Source organism: Homarus americanus, unplaced genomic scaffold (genome assembly GCF_018991925.1).
Source record: "Homarus americanus isolate GMGI-L3 unplaced genomic scaffold, GMGI_Hamer_2.0 scaffold51476, whole genome shotgun sequence".
NCBI classification, from domain to species: Eukaryota; Metazoa; Arthropoda; class Malacostraca; order Decapoda; family Nephropidae; genus Homarus; species Homarus americanus.
Genome location: NW_024736148.1, coordinates 3,546,412 through 3,572,135, shown reverse-complemented (window position 1 = coordinate 3,572,135; position 25,724 = coordinate 3,546,412). Strand labels below are relative to the sequence as shown.

The window sequence follows — 25,724 nt, the reverse complement described above, 5'->3', positions numbered from 1 at the left end:
TGGCGAAGAGGATAAAAGTAAAAGTACTCCTGTGCTTTTTTTTCGTATTGCTAATTAGGACTTTCTGGACGATCAACTCTGTCGTCTATTTTTTATTATTCACAAGGCTTCTTATTTACCTATTTAATCATTTTTTGTAATTTTAAACGAAAGGTGGAAAAAAGTTACGGCTTAACGTGGTGGAAATGATAAATCAACAAAAAGTGGGCATTAGAGACACACTTCCCATTTTAATACGAGGTCCTGAGAACTTAGTGTTAAAAAGAAACCACGAATATAACAGCTACTCTACGGATCTTTCAATCAACGGAAACCAGTGAAACAAAATAAAAATTACCATATGATTATTATATTAGTTTTGGATTGAATAGGTGCCATTAAAATGATCCATCTTGAATAAATTAAAGATAGGCCAAGTTCGTGGTACTCATTCATAACATTGGCCATCTTGTGGACCTGTGATCCAGACGCCACAACAAACAAACTTGATGAAGACATATAGTTTCAACCAGCCAACACAGTAATAACTTCCAGCATGGCTCGTGAGGGAGCATTATGGATGGGTGATGTAAGTTTTCATAATATTCCTGTGATGATATAATTATTAAAGTATTCAAGTAGTTTTCAGTCTTCGCCTCGCTTGTAATTCATCTTGGCATGGTGTATAGGGAGGAAGGCTGTAGGTCAATTTATAGTATCACACCGGTTTTTATTTCGATATTAAAAATAGGTTTTTCCTATGTATTTTGATGAACTTTGAACGAATTTGATATTCATTTTCACCGGAAATCACGTTTTTTTTTTTAGATATCCCAACATTCATAACGGAAAAAGTTGGATTTTTTTTTAGAATAAATAAATTATATTACCAACCAACCAAGAAAACTAACCTAACCTAACCCTGGACCCCCCCGTCGGAGGCCTGGAGCGATGCGTGAGCAGGGGGTCAGACCACCACGCCATGGCGACACTTGTGATTGAGTGAAAGTAATAATCTTGAGAAATTAATATCTCGGTTATCCTTAATTTCCGGTGGAAATATCATAGAAGAAAATGTCTTAGAATTGTGTAGACATTACGAGATACATAAAGACCAGTGGATACTATAAATTCACCGTAATTTTATGTAACAGGAACCATCCAAGCCGAGCCTAATAAAAATTTCCAGACAGTCTTTGGTAATATATATTCAGTCTATGCAGTCATACTGTAATAGAATTAGTTGAAGTGTCAAGGTGTAATTTTACATTTTTTGGACTAACGTAAGAATAGCCCTGGTGTTTTCCTTACAGCTGACATAAGAATAGCCACTGCATAATTATTAAGGTGATCAGTGCTTGTTATTCATCAAAATTTATCTGGTAATATACTATGGAACAGTACAGTACAGTCAACCCTCACTTTACGCGGTTAATGTAACCCGCAGGGTCCCGCGGAATGTGAGGAACGCGTAAAGTGAATAACATAACATATGGGATTAATTGAAATAGAGTCCGGGCCGACCCCCAAACTCCACTTTTTGACTACACGCAACTATGTTGTAGTAAAAATTTTATCTTAACTTTATGATGGTATGAAAAAACAAGTAATATAGAAGAGGTTAGGTTAGGAAAAATAAAGGTTAACATAGGAAAAATAAAGGTTAGGTTAGGAAAACTAAAAGTTGGGTGGAACACTTACGTTAGTAGAAGAGATGGGTCGGCGTACGGGATGGAGGCTGGTTCCGAGGCAGAGGGCAGGCTACTGGCCCTCAGGTGAATCACCATTACTAGGTGCATCACCATCACTGTCACTTACAGTTGTCAGGGCTTCCCTGACAAATCCCTCAAAGTCATCTTCACTGTCACTATTACTGGCTTGGGCTGGCTGTGGTGGGTTGCGGGCGAAGAAATCTGTTATGCTTTGCTGACGGCTGGTGTTGATGTTGTTGTGATACACCTTGATGTAGGGCTCCATAGTCTGCAACAGCTGGGTAGTGAAGATTTCATACCTGTTTGCGTCAGGGTCGTCGGAAAGGAGGAGCTTGGCTTTCTCGATACACTCGATGGCACCCCTAACATTACTATGGGATAAGTGTTGTTCTTCTTGGGATGACGCACCACCTGCCTCTTCACTGACGTCGTCATCATCATGTACCATCTCCTCGGTAGTCACATCAGGTTCCATTATCACCTCCATGATGTCGTCGTTGGTGGTCTCGGAGAAGCCTGGAACTGTAACAGTCTGCGCAGCTTCTCTGGCAAGGTCCACTGCTACTGCAACAGTCTGAACCTCACCAGTCACAGATTGACTCCTCCTCTCACCTGGTATTCCATGCAACACATGTCTCCATGCGTGACGAATTGTAGCAATAGACAGCTGATCCCATGACTCCACCAAGAAGTCCACAGCTTTCTTGATGTTAAATACTCTCCAGAATTGTTTGAACAGTATTTTTTGCTGTGCCAACTGTTGATCCTCATCTTCTTCGCTCTTGCTATCGGTGGTGGTGTCACTCAGGTTACGCAACTCTTCCCTGGTGTTGGTGTAGTCGTTCAGGAGTTTGAATTTTTTCGTAGAGAATGCAGCTTTTACATTACAGATTAACTCTTGGTCCATGGGCTGTAATATAGACGTAGTGTTGGGAGGAAGGAAGACCACTTTTACGTTGGGGTGACGATCTAACAGTAGGGGCGAGTGTCCTGGTGCGTTGTCCAGCAGCAACAAAATCTTGAATGGCACATTCTGTCGCTCACAGAATTTCTTTACATCGGGAACAAAACAGTCATCAAACCAGGAGAGGGACAGTGCAGAGAACATCCACGCCTTACGTGCGGTCAGCCAGTGGACATTTAGCTTGGTCATGTCCATGGTCTTGTAGGCGTGCGGCTTGCGTGCTGTGTGGATCACCGATAACTTGAGCTTACTGGTACCGGAGGCATTGGTGGTAAACAGGACGGTGATGCGTTCCTTCTGCATCTTCCGGCCCCGAATCTTGCTGGCATTCTTTACAACGAAGGACTTGGAAGGTAGCTTTTTCCAGAAAAGACCAGATTCGTCCATGTTAAACACCTGGTCGTCACTGTACTCTCCTCCCTCCATAATCTCACGTAAAAACGGAGGAAATTCCCTAGCCGCAGCACGGTCAGCACTCGCTTCTTCACCACCAATGTTTATATTGGTGATCTTGTTCCGGATCTTAAACCTCTGTAACCACCCAGAGGAAGCATTAAAGGGTTTGGGCTCTGTAATTCCCATCTTTCGTGCCACTGCAATGTACAGTTCACGTGCGTACTCCTTAACAGAGCGCGTGTCGACCGCCATGTTCCGTCGCGCCTGACGCACCAAGTACCTCACAAGTAATTTTTCTGTCTTGAGAAGCACCTGGTTGTGAAAATACTTGATCATAGAAGCACTTTGTGATCTTCATGTGCTCCTTTATCTTGGCTGCATCCTTCTTTATTGTTCGAATCGTAGATTCATTCACACCATGCTGGCGCGCCAAATCAACCTGCCTTGTTCCTTTCTCCAACTCTTGGATGATCTTGTACTTCACCTCGTAGCTTAAGGAACGTCGTGTCTTCTTTGGCTTAGTGCCGCTGGGTCTAGGTAAGGAAAGGTTTCTCTCTGGGGGCAGTGGTCCGGCGGAAGCCATTTTACAGAACAATGGATACACGTTTACACGGTCTGGCATGGAGGGATGAAACAGGCGCGGCTAGGTCACGCATCGTCTTTCCTCCCTCCCTCCCCTGGGTGGACACGTCATAATACTTTAAGCCAATTACAGCTAGCAGCAGAGGGGGGGTAGGGATGCATGGCCAATCACAGTCCGATATGTCATATGACGTCAGTGATAACGCAACAAAGACACACACTGCGCAACCCTACCGCGCGGCTTGCCCAGGCGGAGGGAGGAGGGAGGAGGGAGGGAGGAAGGAGGAGGGAGAGGCGAGAGCACAGGCAGGCATGCGGGTAGGGCGTCGCGCCGGACACTCTCCGCGTAATGGGGTTCACGCACCGCGTAATGTGAGCACGTTAGGTTCTGGCAGGGCACCGCGTTAACGTGGAAACGCGGAATGTGGGACCGCGTAAAGCGAGGGTTGACTGTATTGCAGGTTAACCGGAAACTTTTAGAATATTTTTAATTTAAGATAACTTCTTTATTACTTCAAGGAAAGAAAATACAGTACCCCAAAATGGCTATTACTGTATACAGAAAATTATGGCATCTTGACCCAGCAAAGAGAGATGGTGCTCTTTTACTATCTATCTATAGGTGATAACTGTTTCTTTTACAAATGCTTCATGTTTTGAGTTATGTAGGTTAGGTTTTTTTATTTTATATTAGGTTAGTTTAGGTTAGTGTTTGTAACAATGCCACAGTTTTCTGTGAAGAGGTTAGATGTTTGTAACACTGTCACCAGCTGTTGTGAACATTACTGGTCACTGCAAAATAGCCTGATAGGCTGTTTTGCTGGTCCATTGTTTATGCAGTCGAAAACATAATCAAATTCACAGATCCAAACAAAAACAAACTACACAACCTCTTATGCTCATTGCATAGAAAGTCAGTACCCTTCTGGATATGGGCACAAATGAGCATCCTGAAAGAAGAACTGCCCTTTTGTCAAAAGAGCTGGCTAGGTATAACATCGACGTAGCAGCCAATAGTGAGTCCTGGCTCCTAGATGAGGGTCAACTCACAGAATGGGGGTCTGGCTATACCTTCTTCTGGAAGGGTAAGTCTGCTGCGGAGAGAAACCGCATTTATGGAGATGGCTTTGCCATCCACCAACGCATCCTACACAGGCTTACTGAAATGCCTATTGGGATCAACGAGCTCCTCATGATGCTCCGAGTCCCACTGAATCACTCACATCATGCCTTTTTCATCAGTGCATATGCCCCAACGCTTGAGACAGAGGATGACATCAAGGAGGCCTTTTACGCCGACCTCGACAGATGGCTAACCTCTATCCCCAGAGAACATAAGGTTGTGCTCCTTGGTGACTTCAATGCCAGAGTTGGCAGAGATGCTGACATTTGGCAGGGAACCATAGGGAGAAATGGACTAGGCAAGTGTAATCCCAATGGCCAACTCCTCATCAGCAAGTGTGCTGCGCAAAACCTCACTATCACCAATATCTTGTTAAGGCAGACCGACAAGTTCAAGGGTTCATGGCAACACCCATGATCCAAACACTGGCATTTCATTGACTACATCATTGTCAGAGAAAGAGATCGCTGAGATGTCCTCATCACCTGTGCCATGCGTGGCTCAGACCACTGCGACACTGATCATTGGTTCGTCAGAGCCAAGCTCTCACTTCACGTTGCTCCAAAACGGCGATGTCAGCAAGCTTCCAGAAGAGGTTTTAACACTAAGCGTCTGCAGGACCCAGCGGTAGCACATGCTTTCAGAGAGCAGCTTGAACATGGGCTTATAAACAACCCAACTACAAACAACCCAAATCTCAGTGCCGAATGGGTTATTCACGACACTATCATGACAAAAACTTGCAGAGACCCACGGCCAGATTGAAAGAATATACAGTACCAGGACTGGTTTGAGGAAAATGATCCGGCAATCAATGTACTCGTCGATGTTAAACATGCTGCTTTAACTGACTGGCAGAACAACCCTCAGTCTCGAACCAAAACTGATACCTTCCGCAATCTAAAGAATGACTGCTTTAGAAATAAAGCATGTAAAATACAAAAATTTGCAGATCAGCTCAAGATGCCCAAATTTTTCAATTCCACTAAAACATTTTATGGGCCAATCACTTATGGCGCAGCCCCCCTCCGCTCATCCGACGATAACTCCATAATTAAAGATGATGAAAGCCTCCTTTAGTGCTGGAAAGAGCACTACCAGTCACTGCTCAACCGAAACACTGATGTGGATGTTCTGACTACCCAGCAGGTGCCTCAGCATCCAGAGCTCACCCACCTCAGCTATCCTGATGGAATCCCAGCCAAGGTGTATAAAGCAGGAGGATCTCTGCTTATCAGCAGTCTCCACTCTCTCCTGGAGAATACATGGGAAAAGGAGGAAATCCCCCAAGCTCTTAAAGACGCCTCCATCATCAATGTTTATATGCACAAGGGAGACTGGTCAGACTGTGTCAACTACTGTGGGATCTTGCTGCTGTCTGTAGCTGGCAAGATTATCGCCCAAGTTCTCCTTAACAGACCCAACTAAGGCTTTCGACTCGGTCAACAGGGGAGCCCTCTGGTGGACCCGCAGCCGTTTTGGCTGCCCACCCAAATTCATCGCCATTGTGAGGTAACCACGATGCTATGAACGGCAGTGTCCTGCACTGTGGCGTCCAGTCGAGTTTTCCCCTTCCAAATGGGGGTTAAACAAGGATGTGTACTGGCACCAACTCTCTTTTCCATTTTCTTGGCTGCCTTCCTTACTCGTGCCAGTGCCAATTGAGCCAGCGGGGTGGACATAAAGTACCGGATGAAGGGTCTTTTCAATATAAGACGACGCCAGGCAAGAACAAAGGTGTCGGCAGCTTCCATTACTGAGCTTCATTTTGCAGACGACCTCACCCTTGTCGCTCACACTAAACGCGACCTACAGGAGATCCTGAAACTCTACACATGCATATGTGCACTTTGGCCTTGAGGTGAATGTATGTAAGACTCAGATTCTCTTTCAGCCTGCTCTTGGTTCAGCCACACCACCATCCATCCAGCTTAACGGTACTACCCTCACTAATGTTACCCACTATCGGTATCTCGGCTCCCACCTGTCCACCACCGCAGACATGGATGAAGAGATTCAGCATTGGATCAGATGTGCATCTCAAGCCTTTGGCAGACTCCGTACCCGTGTTTTCAGCTGTAGGGAGCTGAAATTATCTACAGAGTTACACATATATCGAGCAATGGTCCTCCCCACCCTGCTACATGGGAGCGAGACATGGGTCATACAGGAGGCACCTCAAGGCACTTGAAAACTTTCACCAACGTAGTCTACGTTGCATCCTCCACGTTCGCTGGGAAAACAAGAGAACAAATGCCAGTATTCTTGCTGACACCAACTGTAGAAGCATCGAGGCTACCATTATCCATGAACAACTATGCTGGACTGGCCATGTTACCCACAAGGCCAACAGTAGACTGCCAAACTAGCTACTTTACAGTTACCTAACGAATAGTAATTGTAACTGGTGGGCAACTGAAAAGGTATAGGGATAGTCTTACAACAAACCTGAAAAAGTGCCAAATTGACCCCCTCACCTGGGAGATGATTGCTCCACACTGTAACGCTTGGAGGAGCACCATACAAGAGAGGTGTCATTGCTTTCGAGTTAGCCCGACTGCATAACGAGGCAGACAATCGCCAACCTCCGGAAAGACGCTGCTGCCGCCCCTCCTGCACTAGATTGGGAGATTGGGTCAGAGCGAATGCGTAGGACAAACAGATCACTTCAAGAAAAACTTATCTTGTTGGTGAACCAAGGAGCCTGTGGTTTCTATACTGTACAGTATTTACTCCCCAAAATGATGTGGCTTTGTAATTTTCACAATACAGGTGCTTCCCGACTTACAACGGGGTTAGGGACCCAAATCCAGGTCGTAAGTCCGAATGGTCGTAAGTCCGACATAGAAAAAAAAAATTAAATAAAAAATCTACAATGAACTACAGTACAGTAAAAGTAATAAATAATGAGGAATGGATACAGTGTGACTGAGCACTTACCTTTAATGTAGTCAGCTGAATGCACACGGGGCCCCCATAATTTTCTAATTATATATGGAGACTACTTTAACTGGAAACATTTCGGTATAGAAAATGCGCGCATCATTTGAAAAAAAAAATTGGTCACAACTGCGGCGGTCGTAAGTCCCGACGGTTGTAAGGTCAGAGCAGGTTGTAAGTACCGATGGACGTAAGTCCAAGCAGTCGTAAGTCGGGGACTACCTGTATTTTTATAAAATTTTTCATTCTGAACACTGCGTTAACTTGTTATGTTCCACTAGTGCCATTTTCATTATGTACAAGACATGCATTTTATACACCATAGTTGCCTCAAGCAATTGACTACAATATTTTATTTATTGGGATGGGATGAACCAACCTAACTTACCTATCCTGGGATGGTTATATATAAGATGTGGAAAGGTCACTGTTTTGCTTCTTACGCCATAAATGAAGTTGGGTGGATGGAGCAGATTTATTTATAAGAAAAACAATGGAAAAATAAAATTATGAAAACTGGAAATCTTTGTACAGGTTGACAACCCTTTATCCGAAATTCCGAAAACCGAAAAGCTCTGAAAACCGTAAGTTTTTGGGGGGCAATTTTTTTTTTTTTTTTAATATAACAGGGATTAGCCCACCCGGGCATAGATCACTGACCCACATCAGGGCCTGGGGGGGCGAAAATGTAATAGTAATAATAATTATAATAATTATTCATAGTAAATAAAAATTTTAATAAAAATACACCAAAATAAAATAATAATAATAGATTTAATAATAATAACAATAATACTGTAATAATAAAATAATAATAATAATAAAGAAATACAAGAATGAAAAAAAGATCAAAAGTGAGAAACATGACCTAGGCCTATGAATTATTATTATTATTATTATTATTATTATACTTTTTTTTATTATATTTTCGCCCCCCAGGCCCTAATTTGGGTCAGTGATCTATGTCCGGGTGGGCTAATATACATTAAAAAAAAAAAAACGTCCGGTAACCATTCTGAAAACCGAAAAATTCCGTAATCCGAAATGCCTCTGGCCCCAAGGATTTCGGATAAGGGATTATCAACCTGTACAGTCAACCCTTGCTTTACGCGGTCCCACATTCCGCGTTTCCACGTTTACGCGGTACCCTGCCGAAACCGGAATGCTCACATTCTGCGGTGCGTGTACCCCTTTACGCGGAGAGCGGCTGGCGAACCGCGCCATTTTTGGATCCAAACCTCCCGCCATGTTGTGTAAGCGGTGCGAGCAGGGTGCACACAAGGTCGCCCAGTCATCAAAACATTACCGAGTTTTTCACCCGCCACCCACCACAGCCGGCCCAAGTCAGTGATAGTGATAATTATAGTGAGGATATGGACTTATATGGACTTTGAGGGGTTTGACAAAGAGGCCCTGCAAGCCTCTGTGGTGGATAGTGATACAAGTGATACAGGTGAGGGCCAATAATCTGCCCTCTGCCTCGGAACCAACCCCCCATCCCCGTGTGCCCAGCCATCTTTTCTACTAATGTAAGTGTTAAAAAACCTAATATTATTGATATTTCTCTTAATTATTAATTGCGTGTGCATACCATCATAAAATTAAGAAGTTATTTTTACTACAACGTAGGTATTGTGTCTGAAAAAGTGGAGTTTGGGGGTCGGCCCGGTCTCTATTTCAATTAATCCCATATGTTATGTTGTTCACTTTACGCGTTTCTCACTTTCCGCGGTACCCTGTGGGTTGAATTAACCGCGTAAAGTGAGGGTTCACTGTAATTAATTTTTGGGGGATTTCCAAGTTGTAAGAAATAAGTTATTTTCTTGATTTGGTTCTTTTTTAATTTTCTGGTTAACCTGCAATACCATTACAGTTTGTGACCATTTCACCTTTACTTAAATTATAAAAGTGATTTTTTTTTCAGTTTGTCATGTTAGATAGATAGCTGAATTGAGACAGTTTATTTAGCCAGAAAAACACAGATACAGAGTGGATAATAACAACAATATTAACATGGCTGAGCCAGTTGAGAACCTGAGCTCTCTTTTAGGCACCTGATATATACTATACATCTATCTCAAGGAAGTATTATGTAACATTAAGTAACATCTGGAATAGTACAATAGCATGGTGGTGGTAAGAACATCTCATAATGTTACCACGGTTATCACTTCAATATTTATTTATTTACAGTGGAATTGAAAAATATAAGTATCATGGGGGAGCAGTACAGTGGTCCCTTCGGTTAACTGAAACCATTGTTTCAAAGGGATTTTGGATAATTGGTTCCAGCTCACCGAAAATTACATACAAACTAAAAATAAATGCAGTAAAGTACACTTACTTTGAGGTGTGCATGTAGAAGGCTCCTGGTTGATGATGATGGTGGGAATTAGAAGTGGGGGTGGAGGAGAAAGGAGAAGAGAAGGCAGTAGAGTGGAAGAGAAATCACCCCATGCTTCATGCTGCCATTTCACCCATAAAATTTTAAGTTCACTTGGTGTAATTCAAGGTTATTTTCTTTAAATCAACACTGCACTGCACTATATATTGTCAATATGTAAAATAAATTTCAGAATGACCAATAATTGTACTGTAAAAACGTAAAAATAGTTTATGTTCAATAGAGTCTCAAGCAAGATGCTTCCTCCACTGAGCAGGGACACAAACTGATGCCATTCTGGGTGAGTCGAGTGGCTGTTTGGCACGCTAAAAACTAGTTCCCTGTACTTCAATTATGTTAAATAATTGTTAAAATGACTAAAAATTTTAATATAAGACTTGGAAAATCATAGAATGGTACAACCTTCTGGATATTTACTCAAATGGTAACGAATTTAAGCCCTAAAACCGATTACTGTATTGGCGGACTAATACTCCAGCTGGTGAGCAGGTGAGAGCAGGCGAAAACATGTTGACACAATTTCGTAAGGATTTCGTTAACCGAATTTTTGTTCGTTAATCGAGTTGAAGATTCTTATGGAAGGTAATTCGTTAACCGAGGGATCACTGTATTAAGGTTGAACAAGAGGACAGAGCTGTCAGGATTATGTCTACCGGTAGTTGGCAAATATGTTTATTGCAATGGTAATTTATCTATTTAGTACATGAGAATTTCTGATAAAACGGTATTGATGGTACAATAAAAGCAGGTACTGTAAATATAGTAGGTATTACAAGAAATATTAATACTTAGACAATAGATATTTTTTAATAGGTGATTTAAAGGGAGGGAGCTAGATCTTTATTAACCCTTAAACTGCAACATCCATCATGTGATGCCACTTATATACCTTAACCTATAATAATATACAGTATATTGTATGTACTGTACTGTATATCACCAATAAAAAAAAAACTATGAAAAGAACCAATTATACATCCCAAATGAGTGTTGGTATCCTTGGAGCTTGGAATTTTTTTTAGATATGATAATACTATATGAAAAATTTTCCTTGTCCACATTTTGTCCTTCTCATAAAGTAAGAAAGCATTTATCATCTATGGAGAAATATCCTCAAGTTGCTGGTTCAGGTGTACAACCGTTGTTAGCTAATGCCCAAAAAGTATAGTTATGGTAAACATTAAGTCGATTCAACCAAGGATAGTTCTAGAAACCATTGAAAGTATATTTCCATTTCCACTCAGTTATCATTATCATCATAAGCAATATTTTATGGCCCTTTTCCACACTTGTGTGGGTTAGCCACGATTACCTGACGTCAGATGTTGGGGAAAACCAGATTGGGATCAACCCCCCCTTTCCATGCTCACCACCACGAACCCAAGGTGCCTACCCAGAAAATGCAACAGAGACCAGGGAATGGCCTTAGTTCTGGTAACCTGGTTGCCACCAGGCATGTTGAAGCAAAGCTTTATGGTTGGATGCCTTTCTCAGCACCAACCCACAGGGTGGGAACAGCTAGCAAGGCAGAATCACAACTCCCTGAGTTAATCAAAGACTACCCACCTACTTGCAAAGTGAAAACAAATGTACAGGGGTATTATTGAAATGTGTCTGATTTTAGCTGGAATTAACTACTGAGCATTATCATCTAAGCCTTATCTTGAATACAGTACTTTAATTGTGGAGCTGTTCATTCTTTCAAAAATAAGACATAGTTTAATGATAATATCTGTATGTGTGGCATCTTTAATTTAAGGCTGTGAACAGGGCATCTACTAGCTCCAGATATGAACAATTGACTGAGGAATATTCATTGAGGTCCTTATTAACTCACCTATTGCCTTTCTATAGTATAAACTAGGCAGTTGAAGATATAACCTCTTGATGCATAAGGTGCAGAAGTGTAGTATGAAAAAAAACACCTTTATCTGCCTTCATTTTGCTCTGATTGAGTGTAAGGTGAGCATGTGAAGGCCAAGGGACTATGGGGGAGGAGAAAGGAGCTGGGGGATGTGGAGGGGTAGACTGCCATTAATGACAAAGAACATGCATCTTCTTTGGTGGCTGAAAGGCAGATGAGAGCCTCACTGAGGTGTGGGTAGTGTGAGGTTGTGGAACATGTGATTTACTTTATGAATATTAATTTTGCCACATTTGTAATTATAAAACTTATCCTGATCTGCATGTCGCATCCCTCGTGTATCATATGATAAATATTCCAGCGTAAGGGCTAACAATCTCGGCAGATGTCATGGACTGTACTGGGGATTTAATTGTATTATTGCTTGTATATTCCACAGCTGGCAGACTACATGGATGAGAACTTCATTGTTGCTGCTTTCAGAGCCCTGGGTGAAGAGAATGTGCAGAATGTGAAGGTACAATACTTTGGATGCAGCATTCTTTTAAAAATTTGAGGTAGAAGGTCATCTTATAGAAGTGGAAGACTCTTTCTTGGAAATAGAGGATTCTTAAAAGTAGATGATTACAGTACCTTAATTCTTTCTTTCTAAGAGGTAGAAGAACCCAAGTTAAGGAAAAGTACAGTACAAGTAGTTCTGCTATAACGCGATAATTGTGTTCTTGTAAAATATCGTGTTATAGAAAATCGCGTAATAGAAATAACAGGGTTAGGTGCAGATTACTCGAAATCGAAAAAATTTAGTAGTTAGCCTAACACAAAGGATAGCACAGTCTAAATAAATGTTACATTCATATCTAATAATGAAATCATACAGTAAATGTAACACTTTACCTTGAAAAAATATGAATGTAACTTGATGGGGGAGAAGGGTGATTTTGAGGTTGATAACATCGAGCTTCTCTTCAAGTGTTATATCCTTTCTTTTACGATCATCACGGGGAATTCCATCACCAGAACGCTTCTTGGAGATATTCTTCTTTACCATATTCACAATTAATACCACAAAATTGGAGAAATAGTAAGCAAAAATCGCGTTATAGCAAACAAGCGTTCGCGTTATACAAATATCGTTCCTAATTCATAAATCGCGTTAGAGCAAATTGGCGTTATCAAAACACGCGTTATAGCAGAACTCACTGTACAGTATTGTGTAGCTACACGTATTTAAGGACAGGCTAAATGATAACTCAACTACTATATACAGTAAACCCTTGTTATTCACGGGGGTTAGGAATGGCGTGAATAAGCAAAACCGCGAAAAGCAACTTATACTACCTTAGTGCACTTCTGTGTACCAATACCAAACAACCGACCTGCCAAGGCAGCACTCATCCCCTCTTTTAACTTGTCTAATAATTAAACTTTTTTGTCAGGGTCATCACTGACTTCTGCCTTTTACATTTCACTCCACTATAGGGTGACCATTTCCAAAAAGGAGGAAATTTTTGTTCTATTTTTTGGGGGCGACACCTATTTTTAACCTAAATTAAGCATGTTTAATGATGAGTTGAAAATATATAAAACGTTGTATAAAATATACCAAATATACTTAGAAGAATTGTTCATTTGTCAAATATCACTATTTTGTGATGAATGGTATTTTGTGGTCATTTTTCTAAAATTAAATTTTTTTTGAAACACACTATATATGGTATTACAAACATGTATTCATACAGCATAAATAAAGAACTGAAAGAAATGAATATTAATTTTTACTCCTGCTGAAACACCATATGCTAACCAAATTGAAGCAAGAACAAAAAACTCAACCACTCTCCACTGCTGCCTTGGGCAAACTAACCATCTCGGACGTGTTGATGGTGTTGACAACTTGACTCGTACTTTCGTACAATGCAGCTCATCAGCAGTGTTGACAACGGCTACTACTATAATAAAAATACGTTAACGGTTATTATGGCCTCCAATTCCTGCTGTTTTAAGTATACCTAAGTAATTTATATAATTCTTTTTAGTCAGACAACAAAGAGGAGGACAAATTAACAACCGGCTTGAGGTAGCGCCGGACGGAGGACAGAGTGCTCAAAAGCCAGACTGTCTGGCCTAAAGCCGGACGTTCTGGCCACCCTACTCCACTAGCATCCTTAGCACTGACACTGGGCAGTCTTTTAGGGGCCATTTTCACACAGAAACACGAAAATTTTGAGAGTACAACACAAGATGCTGTGGGAAAAGGCTTGCAAGCTAGCCACCATTTGCTCCACGAATCGCAAACCCGAGAATGGCAAGGGTCTACTGTATACAGTATATATTTATATAGTACTGTATATGTAATGCTTATAAGAAGGAAATGTACAGTAAAACTCTATTTTTCAAGGTGTACATTAGCCAGGACTTAGTGGAATGAATGTTTTTCAGAGCAGGTGGTTTGTATAAGAGAGTAGATATGGTGTTTATTTGAGCATAGCTGGTGCTTATTTAAGTAGATGAGGCTTATTTGAGAGTAGATAGTGTTTATGAGTGTAGATATGAGGAAAATAAGTTTTGATTTGAAAATTAATTTACTCCCCATTGAAAAAGATGTTTGTGTTATTTTCTATCACTCACAGTTGTTGATAATGTTAAACACGCAACCCTACAACTTCAACTGCATTCTACAGCTATGATTGCTTCATCTTCTTTAGCTTGGAACCTAACACCAGTACTAATGCTCTCACATTGTCACAGGTAATGAAGAACAGGTACACAGGCCATCCAGCTGGGTACTGCTTTGTTAACTTCTCATCAGATCAGGCAGCCCTGACTGCTATGCATAAGCTCAATGGAAAAGTAATTCCCCACAGTCAACCAGTGAGTATTTGTTGTTTTTATTCTCTTATGACAAGGTGAGGCATGCCTGTTTGCCTGTAGAGGGAAGGGCTCTCTCTTGTTAGCGATGGCAGTGCCCAGAAGGATGTTTTGTTTCCAGGAACCAGTGGAGGCTTTCTGAAAATTCTAGGAACTATTATTGGGGCTTTCAGTAACTAGTACTGGATTCCAAGAGGTAGTTGAGACCTCAAAGAAGTTAATGAGGTTTCATTTGATGGAGAGGGATTAGATTCCAGGTGGTATTGGGGCCTTGTAGGATCTGGTAGAGTATTCCAGAAAGCAGTGGGGGCTTGTGGGCTACAGAAGAGAAAGTCAGAGGGTATTGGGAGCATGCAGGAACAAGTACACTTGCAAAAGTTGGAGTGTGTCCGTACATTAGGAGCAGGGATGGAGTATTAATTTTTGTATTTGTATTCATATTCAAATACATTACTATTAGAAATCCAAGTATTTGCATTCCTATTAAAATCTTCTGGCAAAGTATTCATATTTTTAGGATAATCTGACAAATAATACCGTAATTGTTTTCTTGATAGAAATAACCATACATGCTGAATTTATTTTGGAGAGAGAGAGAGAGAGAGAGACTGTACAATCGGCATATTAAATCCGTGATCTGAGTCACCCGAGAAGTTATATATAACATGCAACTCTCAACGGCCATCACTGTGGTGAGTAGGCTACTGTTGACGCGTTCATGTCGTGTGAGATGTATTCCCATATGATGCCAATTTGTAGTTTAATGTTATTGTTTGAACAATATTTTCTGGCTCGTATTTGAAATTGGATTTAAATTTTATGTATATCACAGTCCTTATTAAAGGCCGTTGGAAAGAAAACAATTATTTTGTGTGCCAAACATGTACACTGTCTGTCTGCAGCCTGTCTAGAACTTAGAAGAACAATAATTTGTCTCACCATCAATGGGAAAGCTTGTAGGATTTTAAGTTTCTCTCGTGATGCATTAAATTACATAAACAAATTTTCCTCTGAGACTTACATAGAACTCTTACAATGATGGAACCACTGTTGAGTAGGTTTAGTATACTGTACAGTGATCCCTCGGTTAACGAGCGCCTCGGTTAACAAAACTTCGGTTAACGAATTATCTTCCATAAGATTCTTCATTTCGGTTAACGAGCAATCCCTTGATTAACGAATTCCTTACGAGCGCCCCTCAACATGTTTTCGCTTGCTCATTAGCTGTCGTATTAGTCCGCCATTACAGTAATCGGTTCTAGGGCTTAAATTCTTTACCATTTTAGTAAATATCAAGAAGGTTGTACTATTCAATCATTTTAAAAGTTTTATATTAAATTTTTTAGTTATTTTAACAATTATTGAACATAATTGAAGTACAGGAAACTAGTTTTATGCGCGCCAAACAGCCACTCAACACCCCAAGCTTGGCGTCAGTTTGTTTACGGGTTCAGAGGAAGGAACATCTTGTTTGAGACTCTTCAACATAAATGCTTTTTTTCTGTGTTTCCAGTCAAATTATTGGTCATTTTGAAATATATTTTACATATTGATAATATATAGCACAGTGCAGTGTTGATTTAAAGAAAATAATCTTGAATTACACTAAGTGAACTAAAATTTTATGGGTGAAATGGTGGCATGGGGTGACTTCTCTTCTCCCTTTTCCTCACCCCCATTCTAATTCCCATCATCATCATCATCATCAACAACCAGGAGCCTACTAAATGCACACCTCAAAGTAAGTGTACTTTCCTGCATTTATTTTTCGTTTGTATGTAATTTTCGGTGAGCTGGAACCAATTACCCAAAAACCCATTGAAACAATGGTTTCGGTTAATGAGCAACTTTGTGGAACGAATTGTGCTCGTTAACCGAGGGACCACTGTATTGTAATAACTAGGATGATAAATTGTTTCTACAGTACAGTACTGTACTAGGAAAGTATAAATAAATATACTGTATCTACAAAGGACAGGTGTGACATATTGAATACCAATCATAAAATCATCTACCGCTACATACCATACTTATAGTAATTAAAAACTTAGTTTTTAACCAATAGTATTCATGAATACTTTCATAAAGTATACAGGTATTTGTATTCGTAGTGACACTGGTTCTTTGTATTTATTCTCATATTCATATAATAAGAAATTTGAAGTATTCACATTCAAATACTGAGCTCTTGTATTCACTCCATCCTTGGTTAGGAGTGGCTACTAGTAATACCAAGTGCTTAATGATTTACACCTTCAGTGGGAGTATGTAGAGCAAGTTTTTGCTGGTATCATACAGTTTACCTGGTAGAGTAGAAATAAGATCTCAAGGAGAATTAGTTACCCCTAGGGAATAGAGAATTAGAACTAAGATAATATTTGTAGTTAATACAGTACCATTATATATCCTAGTCAGGGGCCTTGATAGAATGGTGGGCTCTTGAGTGTACCATACAGTAATGTCCCTTCAACCCTGCCTGAACTTGAGATTAAACCTCTGGTCATTGCTTGCTTATGTTCAGACTAGGAATTTCTTCTCTTCAGTTATTGTGGTTCCCATAGTGAAGGGGTTAGTGAAGACAGTCTGCTGGGGACTCCCCTCTGTGCTGAATAAAATCATCTGGCATTAGCCAAATAAAATATTAAAGGTGGTTTCCCCACAGTGAAGGGGTTAAGAAAATCAAAATGAATCGGCAAATTTTCTTATTGATTTTACTCCAAATATAAAATAAGAAGGTTACTGAAAAGTTTGACTTGCATATAGTGAATTTTTTAATTTTAATTTACATGCTTGTACAGTACAGTCCCACTGTGTAGTAATTTTAAGGATTTCTTACCCTCCCCCCTCCATTGCACAGTTGTAGTGATCAGTTGTGTTGTATGTCCCTGTAATGGTGTGGGCTTCATCCATGTCATCATCACTGTTTTATGGCCATTTTGCACACTTCCACGAGTTAACTGTGATTACCTGATGGCCGGTCTGCTCTCCATGTTATGTGGTGCCTTGCAGCCTCTCTCATCAGGTTCTTAACTCTGAGGTCATTTCTTACAACTAAACCCAATGTCATTCTTGGCCTACCACTATCTCTCCTGCCCTCCACACTCAGACTCATGTATTTCTTTACCCAATTGGACTCCTCCATTCTCTTCACATGCTTGAACCATGTCAGCCTTCCTATACACACAACCTCACCAATACTCTCAACACCCAGCTGTCCTCTTAGCTCAGAACAGGGTTTCCTATCTTTCAGTGTTTATTATGCATCTACCTCACCATTCTCATTTCAGAAGTAAAAATGGTGATGATGGTGTTTTATTGCCATACAAATTCACATTTCTCACAAAAGTTGCATACCTTTCCTTTCACATGAACTTTCCCCAGCCATGTCTGACCCTTTTAACTGAGCTAGCTTCAACACCACCTCCAGCACTGATCATGTCACCCAGGTATCAGAATTCATTGACACTGTTCTAGGATATATCCACAGTGTTCAGTGTCTCCAGCCTTGCTAAAGTCACATGATTGCCTGCACATACTGAACATTTAAAGTCTACAACATACTGTACCTCTCGTGTACCCACCTTCCACACTCACTGCACATTATTGAGTTATAGCCATTGCCTTTCTTACACACAGCACATGGCCATTTTCCACAATGGGTCCCTCACTTATGACTCGAGTCAATACCTGTATTATACTTTTGATTGTGCCATATATGCACTTTCATACCCCTTTGACTCCATTCCATCCTTCCATTTAACAACTCCCAGGGCAGACCAGTAATAAAATCCTGTGATATTGCCTCCAGCATCATGCTAAACAAAAAGGGGCTCAATACAGACCACTGACGAACTCTTACTTTCATCTCAGATTCCTCACCATTTACTTTAACAGCAGTTCTTGAGCCTTCATAATTATAATGCCTCAACCACCTGAACAAGACACTTCTCAACCCCTTTCTCCTTGCCCACTGTACTACCTCACTTAGTATCCAGTCAAATAACTTCTCTAAATCTACAAATACAAAGTACGTTCAGTTCTGCTATAACGTGATACAGTAGTTGTGTTCTTGTAAAATCTCGCGTTGTAGAAATTCGCGCAATGGAAATAACAGGGCTTATGGAGAAAATAGGGTTAGGTGCAGATTACTCGAAATCGAAAAAAATTTAGTAGTTCGCCTAACACAAAGGATAGCACAGTCTAAATAAATGTTACATTCATATTTAATAATGAAATCATACAGTAAATGTAACACTTTACCTTGAAAAAATGTGAATATAACTTGGTGGGGGAGAAGGGTGATTTTGAGGTTAATAACATCAAGCTTCTCTTCAAGTGTTATAGCCTTTCTTTTACGATCACCACCGGGAATGCGATCACCAGAACGCTTCTTGGAGATATTCTTCTTTTCCATATTCACAGTAAATACCACAAAATTGGAGAAACAGTAAGCAAAAATCACTGAGGACGCTTCAAAACAACCCACGTGTTTAAACTGATCGCGTGATGTAAACAGAGAGCGCGGGTGTCAAACGCAATTAGTCCGCACTGCGAAACATTATTTTTATTTATTTTTTCATACAGTCTTTATGGGAACAGCTAAATTTGCAAAAAAAGGATGAAATTTATAGAGTCCTTATCAAATAACACTTCACAAACAAAACACATGAATCAATTGAACATGTGATGTCGAACGTGAACTGTAAACACTGCATAACCCCGTGGCAATCGACAGTACACTTAAAACGTTTGAGTGGAATCGCGTTACAGCCAACACGCATTCACGTTTTACAAATATTTTTCTTCTATTCATCAATCACGTTACAGCCAATTCGCGTTGACAAAACACGCGTTATAGCAGAATTGACTGTACAACTTTCTTGCCTTCCCTAGATATTTCTTTTGTAGTTTCCTGGCCATAAATATTCCCTCTGTAGTCCCCTTATCTAGCATGAACCCAAAGTGCATTTTTTTTTTTAACAGGGATTAGCCCACCCGGGCACAGGTCACTGACCCACATTGGGGCTGGGGGCGAATATATAATAATAATAATGATAATAATGATTCATAGTAAATAAAATTTATAATAAAAAATAAAATAATAATGATAATAATAATAATAACTGTAATAATAATAATTCATAGAAAATAAAATTTAAAATAAAAAATAAAAATAAAATAATAATAATAACAACTGGAATAATAATAATAATAATAATAATAATAATAATAATAATAATAATAATAAAGAACCATAAATACAAAAATGAAAAAAGATCAAAAGTGAGAAACAATATACACTGTATGTACAGTATGTTGTGTTGTCAAAGTAAGAGAAACAATTGAGACCCAGCAATTGTGTAAATGAGGCAGAAAGACAGATCAGCAACCTGGGACTGGTCACAATTTTCGTGATGCCATATGACAGCAGGGTCTACCATTAGACAATACATTATGCTTCCAATATCTTCCCAGGCAGTAGTACCTCCCTGTTTAGTAACTGCCTACTACCTTAATGTCCATTCTCTCTTATCAATTTCTTGATCACTCTTTACACAACTTTCTTGACCTGATCTAACATCATCGAGCCCCTGTACTCAAGTTTGTCATCTTTGCCCTTTGAAGTATTAAAATCATATTTTTCATCCAGTCAGGTGGAACAATACATTGCTGTACATCATAACTGCATTAATAAATTTGCTCATCATTGTTATGCCAACATCTTCTGATGCTCTCAACATTTCTGCAAGTATCCAGAAAGAGGTATAGTACCATATCTGTAAATTTTACCTTGCTTATTTTTTGGCAGCCTGTTCGTTTCAAGCTGAATCACAGCAGCACAAGAGGGAACAACACAGATAAGGAATACTCCCTGTGGGTGGGAGACCTCACACCAGATGTTGATGACTTTGCCCTCTACAAGACATTTGGTAGCAGATACAACAGTATAAAGACAGCAAAAGGTTAGATTTTTAACTGTCAGTCAGTTCTTGTACCAAACCTAACACCCTCTCTGACACACTGATTGAGAGTTTTGGACAAGTTCATGCTGACACTCCCCCTAGTGGGAACTGCCATGTAGTGGTAGGGGGGAGGGGTCCTGTTGACCTGATGAGCCACCTCGAGGAGGAAAGGGCTTCCCATACTGGAGGGGGGTCATCAGGGAGGGATGAGACTAAATGGTTCTCCTGAACTGCTAGCCTGGAGAACTTGCCAATGGTACCTTTACTCTAGTCCACCAGAGCTGGAGAGTAGCTCTCCCACGTGTTTGCCGTACGTGGCGACCCGTAAGGCTGGGAGATGAAAATCCTGGAGGTTGAGTGATGCTGCACCCTGTGGCTAGCAATACACCTCTTCAGTCCCTTATTCTGGTAAGACAGGAGGCTTGACTTGCAGCCTGGTCAGGTCAATTGGTTGGTCAATATGACTGGCCTTTGGGCCAGTCATTTGGCTAGGGTCAAGCAGGCGCCACAAAGTCGATACCCCATTTGGTCCCACAGGTGTCATCAGACTTAGTGGTAGCCTGTGTTTATCTCCCCACTACCCCCTGGGACCTACCAGGGGGTAGGTCGTTACTTCCCAGGGAGCAAGGCTGATGTTAATGAAGTGAGGACTAGAATGTATTTCCATGAACATGCAACTTGGCACGATGGCTCAGTGTATGTTTATTCAGATGGCTCTAAATCCGACGCTAGTGTTGGGTTTGGAGCCGTCTTCCCTTATTTTAGTATCAGTGGGGGACTTCCCACCTTTGCATTAATTTTTACTGCAGAGCTCTGCAGGGACTTTTACTATTTTTAGTGATTCCAGAGCAGCACTGTCTTCTGTGGAACCTTTTAATACCATCCAACCTCTTGTTTTAGATATTTTTAACTGGCTTGTGGTCCTCTGCTGGCAGGTCCATGATTGGATTTCTGTTGGGTTCCTGCTCATGTGTAATGAGAGGACTGATGCTCCCTCCCTCACAGAGATTTCTTCCTTGCAGTCAGGTCAGTCATCCGGGCCTCATGGCAGCTATAAAGGGACAATTTATCTGTTCCCAACAAGTTGCGAGAGATTACAAATACGATCTATCCGTGGGAATATCCTTGGAAACCCACTGCTATGAGACTGTACTGTCTATGTGTTGGACACACTCACCTCGCCCACAGTTTCCTCATGGCCAGAGGACCACAACCCTATTGTGATGACTGCCTGGTGCCACTGACTGTGAGACACTTTGCTGGTAAAGCATCCCAGTCATGGGAACTTGAGGAATCGTTTTCTGGCCGAGTGCCAGCAGGAGGATGGCTTCTTCTCCATCTCAAAGGCGCTCAGCGAGAGAAGTTCAGCAACTGATGGTGGACGATTTAAATTTTTAATTGCAATAGAGGTACTTAACTGCTAATAATTTTGAATATATACAGGATTTTATATTATTTTAATTTTGATAATTAAACTTAATAGGATTTTGATTTACAGTATTGATATCAGAGTTTAAAATTTTAAGTTTCATTTTCTGCATCAGATGGCCACAGGTTACGACGCCAGATATTTTATTCCATCAATCAATCGTGCTAACACAGATTATGACTAATTCTTTGTCCCTTTTTATTTTCTGATTAGAGTATCTAGTGAGTTTTTTCTTATGCTATGATCATGATGGCATATGAGTAATTTTTTAATACAGTTGAGTCTGGATTTACGGGGTTTTGGTTTACGCATTTTGTCATTTACGCGGTGCCATGCCAGAATTGAAATACTTGATTTACGTGGCAAATTTGGTCATTTACATGGGAAGCGGCGCGGGCAGGGTGCGCACAAGGTCACCCAGTCATCAAAACATTACCGAGCTCTTCACCCACCACAGCTGGCCCAAGTCAGTGATAGTGAGGATATGGACTTATATGGACTTTGAGGGGTTTGACAAAGAGGCCCTGCAAGCCTCTGTGGTGGATAGTGATACAATTGATACAAGTGATACAGGTGAGGGCCAATAATCTGCCCTCTGCCTCGGAACCAATCCCCCATCCCCGTGTGCCCAGCCATCTTTTCTACTAATGTAAGTGTTAAAAAACCTAATATTATTGATATTTCTCTTAATTATTAATTGTGTGTGCATACCTTCATAAAATTAAGATGTTATTTTGACTACAAGGTACGTATTGTGTTGGAAAAAGTGGAGTTTGGGGGTCGGCCCAGTCTCTATTTCAGTCAATCCCATATGTTCTGTTATTTCATTTACGCGTTTCTCGTTTTATGCGGTACTCCGCGGGTTCAATTGACTACGTAAATGAAGACCCAACTCTAGTTAATTAATTGTGTTCTTTGTTCAAGTGCAACTTATATCTTTATTTGATTTTTTTTCATATAAAGTAAAAGTCTGTCACATTATCTTTTGGTTTTTAAATCTTGTAAAAATAGTCTTAAAGAATAGACTGAAACTGTTTTAGAATTGTTACATTGTAGTTTTTTAGTTGATTTCTGTATACCCTGTATGTCGATATTTTTTTAACCCATTAGGCGTCACCACCATTTTAAAATGGCAGGATTGCATAATCACTATGGTGTCACCGCCGTTTTAAAATGCCACTGTATTTATGAATCTCCCGCACTCACTATTAATACATAGATTTACAGCTTAAATAAGTGAAAATGGGACTGGTAGCAACTGATCTTGGTCACCTGAGTGGGTTGTGGGGGTGGGGGTGAGAGAGCTCCTATATTTATCTCTTCCTTTTTCACTGTCTCCTTGATACAGACACTCTAACATTCCACACTATGTAACTTAGAGGCCATAACAACTTTTGGGGGAGGTGGGGGGTGCGAGTGACAGAGATGGCCTTATCCCATATTTATTCCCCCCACCCTTGTTCACTTCTCCTTGACACACACTGAGACACTAACATGCCACGCTATGCAGCTTACAGGTCATAACATATTTCATTATATCTAACTTAGGTTACAAAGAACATGGTATTGTTTTGGTGATGTGAGGTAGAGTGTGGTGACACATGTAGGGGCTTGAGGCATTGCCATTATCAAGTTATGTTTTTTTAAGTGTTTACATAAATAATTTCTTATATTTTCTTGAGAAGCCATATAAATCAATGGAATAAAAAATTTTTTTAAGCAGGTAGAAAACAAATACATTAAATCTATTTTTTGTCAAGTAAAACAAAAATATAGCATTGTTTATATTCAGTCAGGCAGGTTAGACAGTCGAGACACATTGTTGCTGTCACATGGTTCTTGCTATTCTATATAAAAACATTTGCCATGGCAAAATAAATTGGTAAAACCTTATGATATTGTATTTATTACATATTTTCCATGAGTTTGTGAGTAATGAGAGCAGAGACAAAATATTTATGAATACAAAATTGAGAAAAATAATTTTACATTCCTATTTGGCTCACTTGCCTGAGAGATGCTGGGTTATTCTCTTTGACTCTTGCACACACATATTGATGCTTAGCGGGAAGTTTAAATGCCCAGAGCACAAAATTATGCAAGATTTCGGTCTTTTGACAACAAATTACACCGTTTAAGCCCCCAAAATGGTCCCCTTTTGGGGGGGGGGGACATGACAGGATGACTTACCATAACTGGATGCTTTGAGGGTTAACATAAAAATAAAAAACTGAGTTTAATGCATTTACATTTTGTACAGTAAATTCCTTATACTATATATAAATAATTGTTCTTCCCTTTTTTTTCTAGTGATATATGACCCAAATGGACAGAGTAAAGGCTTTGCTTTTGTGAGATTTTATTCTGAGGATGAGTATAAGGATGCCCTCACTCACATGAATGGCTTCAAAGGACTCGGCCAAAAACCTCTCAAAGTTAGCTACGCTGTTCCCAAGAAGCAGCACTACCCAGGAATGTAAGTTAATTGTTGTTGTCCCCTTTGTTTTTCTGTATCTTATTTCCCGTAGCTTCATCCCCCTGAAAGTAGGGGGATATATGGATAAGTGTGTCTGTGTGAATTAAGTATTTTAAAAAAATTTTTTTTAGAGCATCAAGTTGATGTATATCTGATGTGTCCTCTTCATATTCCCTGGAAGTCTCTTCCCATTAACACTATTTATCCCACATTCTATCACTCTGTCTTATCTGTGACAGTGGTGAGTGAATTAACATTATGGTGTTACTGAGGGCATTTCTTAAAGCAGGTTTAATATTTGTAATATACTGTGGAGTTGCATGTCACAGCCACAGCATAGCTGGTACTCTCCACATTTATTTATGCATTTGTTTTTAAGTACCTGTATTCAGATTTAGTACAAATTTCTCATTCTCTTCATCTTGTAAATATTATACTGTATGTGTGCACCGCTTCAGCTGTGTATATCGTGTTCATAATACCTGTATTTTTGTTACAGGTATGCTTTATACTGCATGTCTTTAGTATTCATTTTGCTGCCTGTCCATGCTCAGAACCTTTAGAAGTATAGGAAGAAATCTGTAGACTTTGGTAATAATCTGATCAAAGGTCAAGAAACAGTTCTTTGAAAGAATTCACATGCAATATGGGATCAGTCCTGCTGCTTTAGACATGAGTATTTCCTTCTGCCATTCGCTTTCTCACGTGAATCCTCATAATGACACCAACTGCTTCACAAATGGTGATAATGACACCATTCGCTTCACAGGTGCGCATAATGACACCAGTTGCTTCACAGGTGCTCATAATGACACCAGTTGCTTCACAGGTACTCATAATGACACCAGTTGCTTCACAAGTGCTCATAATGACACCAGTTGTTTCACAGGTATTCATAATAACACCAGTTTCACAGGTGCTCATAATGACACCAGTTGATTCACTGGTGCTCATAATGACACCACTTGATTCACAGGTGCTCTTAAAGACCCCCAGATGAATCATAGGTATTCATAATGATTTT

The 25,724-nt window shown here is 40.2% G+C and overlaps 1 protein-coding gene across 1 annotated transcript in view; it reads left to right on the top strand.

The window, feature by feature from the left end:
- The first annotated feature begins 424 nt into the window (after positions 1-424).
- Positions 425-25,724, top strand: part of LOC121872057 (tRNA selenocysteine 1-associated protein 1-like) — a 43,857-nt gene continuing 18,557 nt past the window's right edge. Inside the window, exons 1-5 of the mRNA XM_042374729.1 lie at positions 425-568; positions 12,404-12,481; positions 14,713-14,835; positions 20,642-20,795; positions 24,535-24,700. Coding sequence (XP_042230663.1) covers positions 536-568; positions 12,404-12,481; positions 14,713-14,835; positions 20,642-20,795; positions 24,535-24,700 — 554 coding nt within the window. The 5' untranslated portion in view covers positions 425-535. The remainder of the gene's footprint in view (positions 569-12,403; positions 12,482-14,712; positions 14,836-20,641; positions 20,796-24,534; positions 24,701-25,724) is intronic.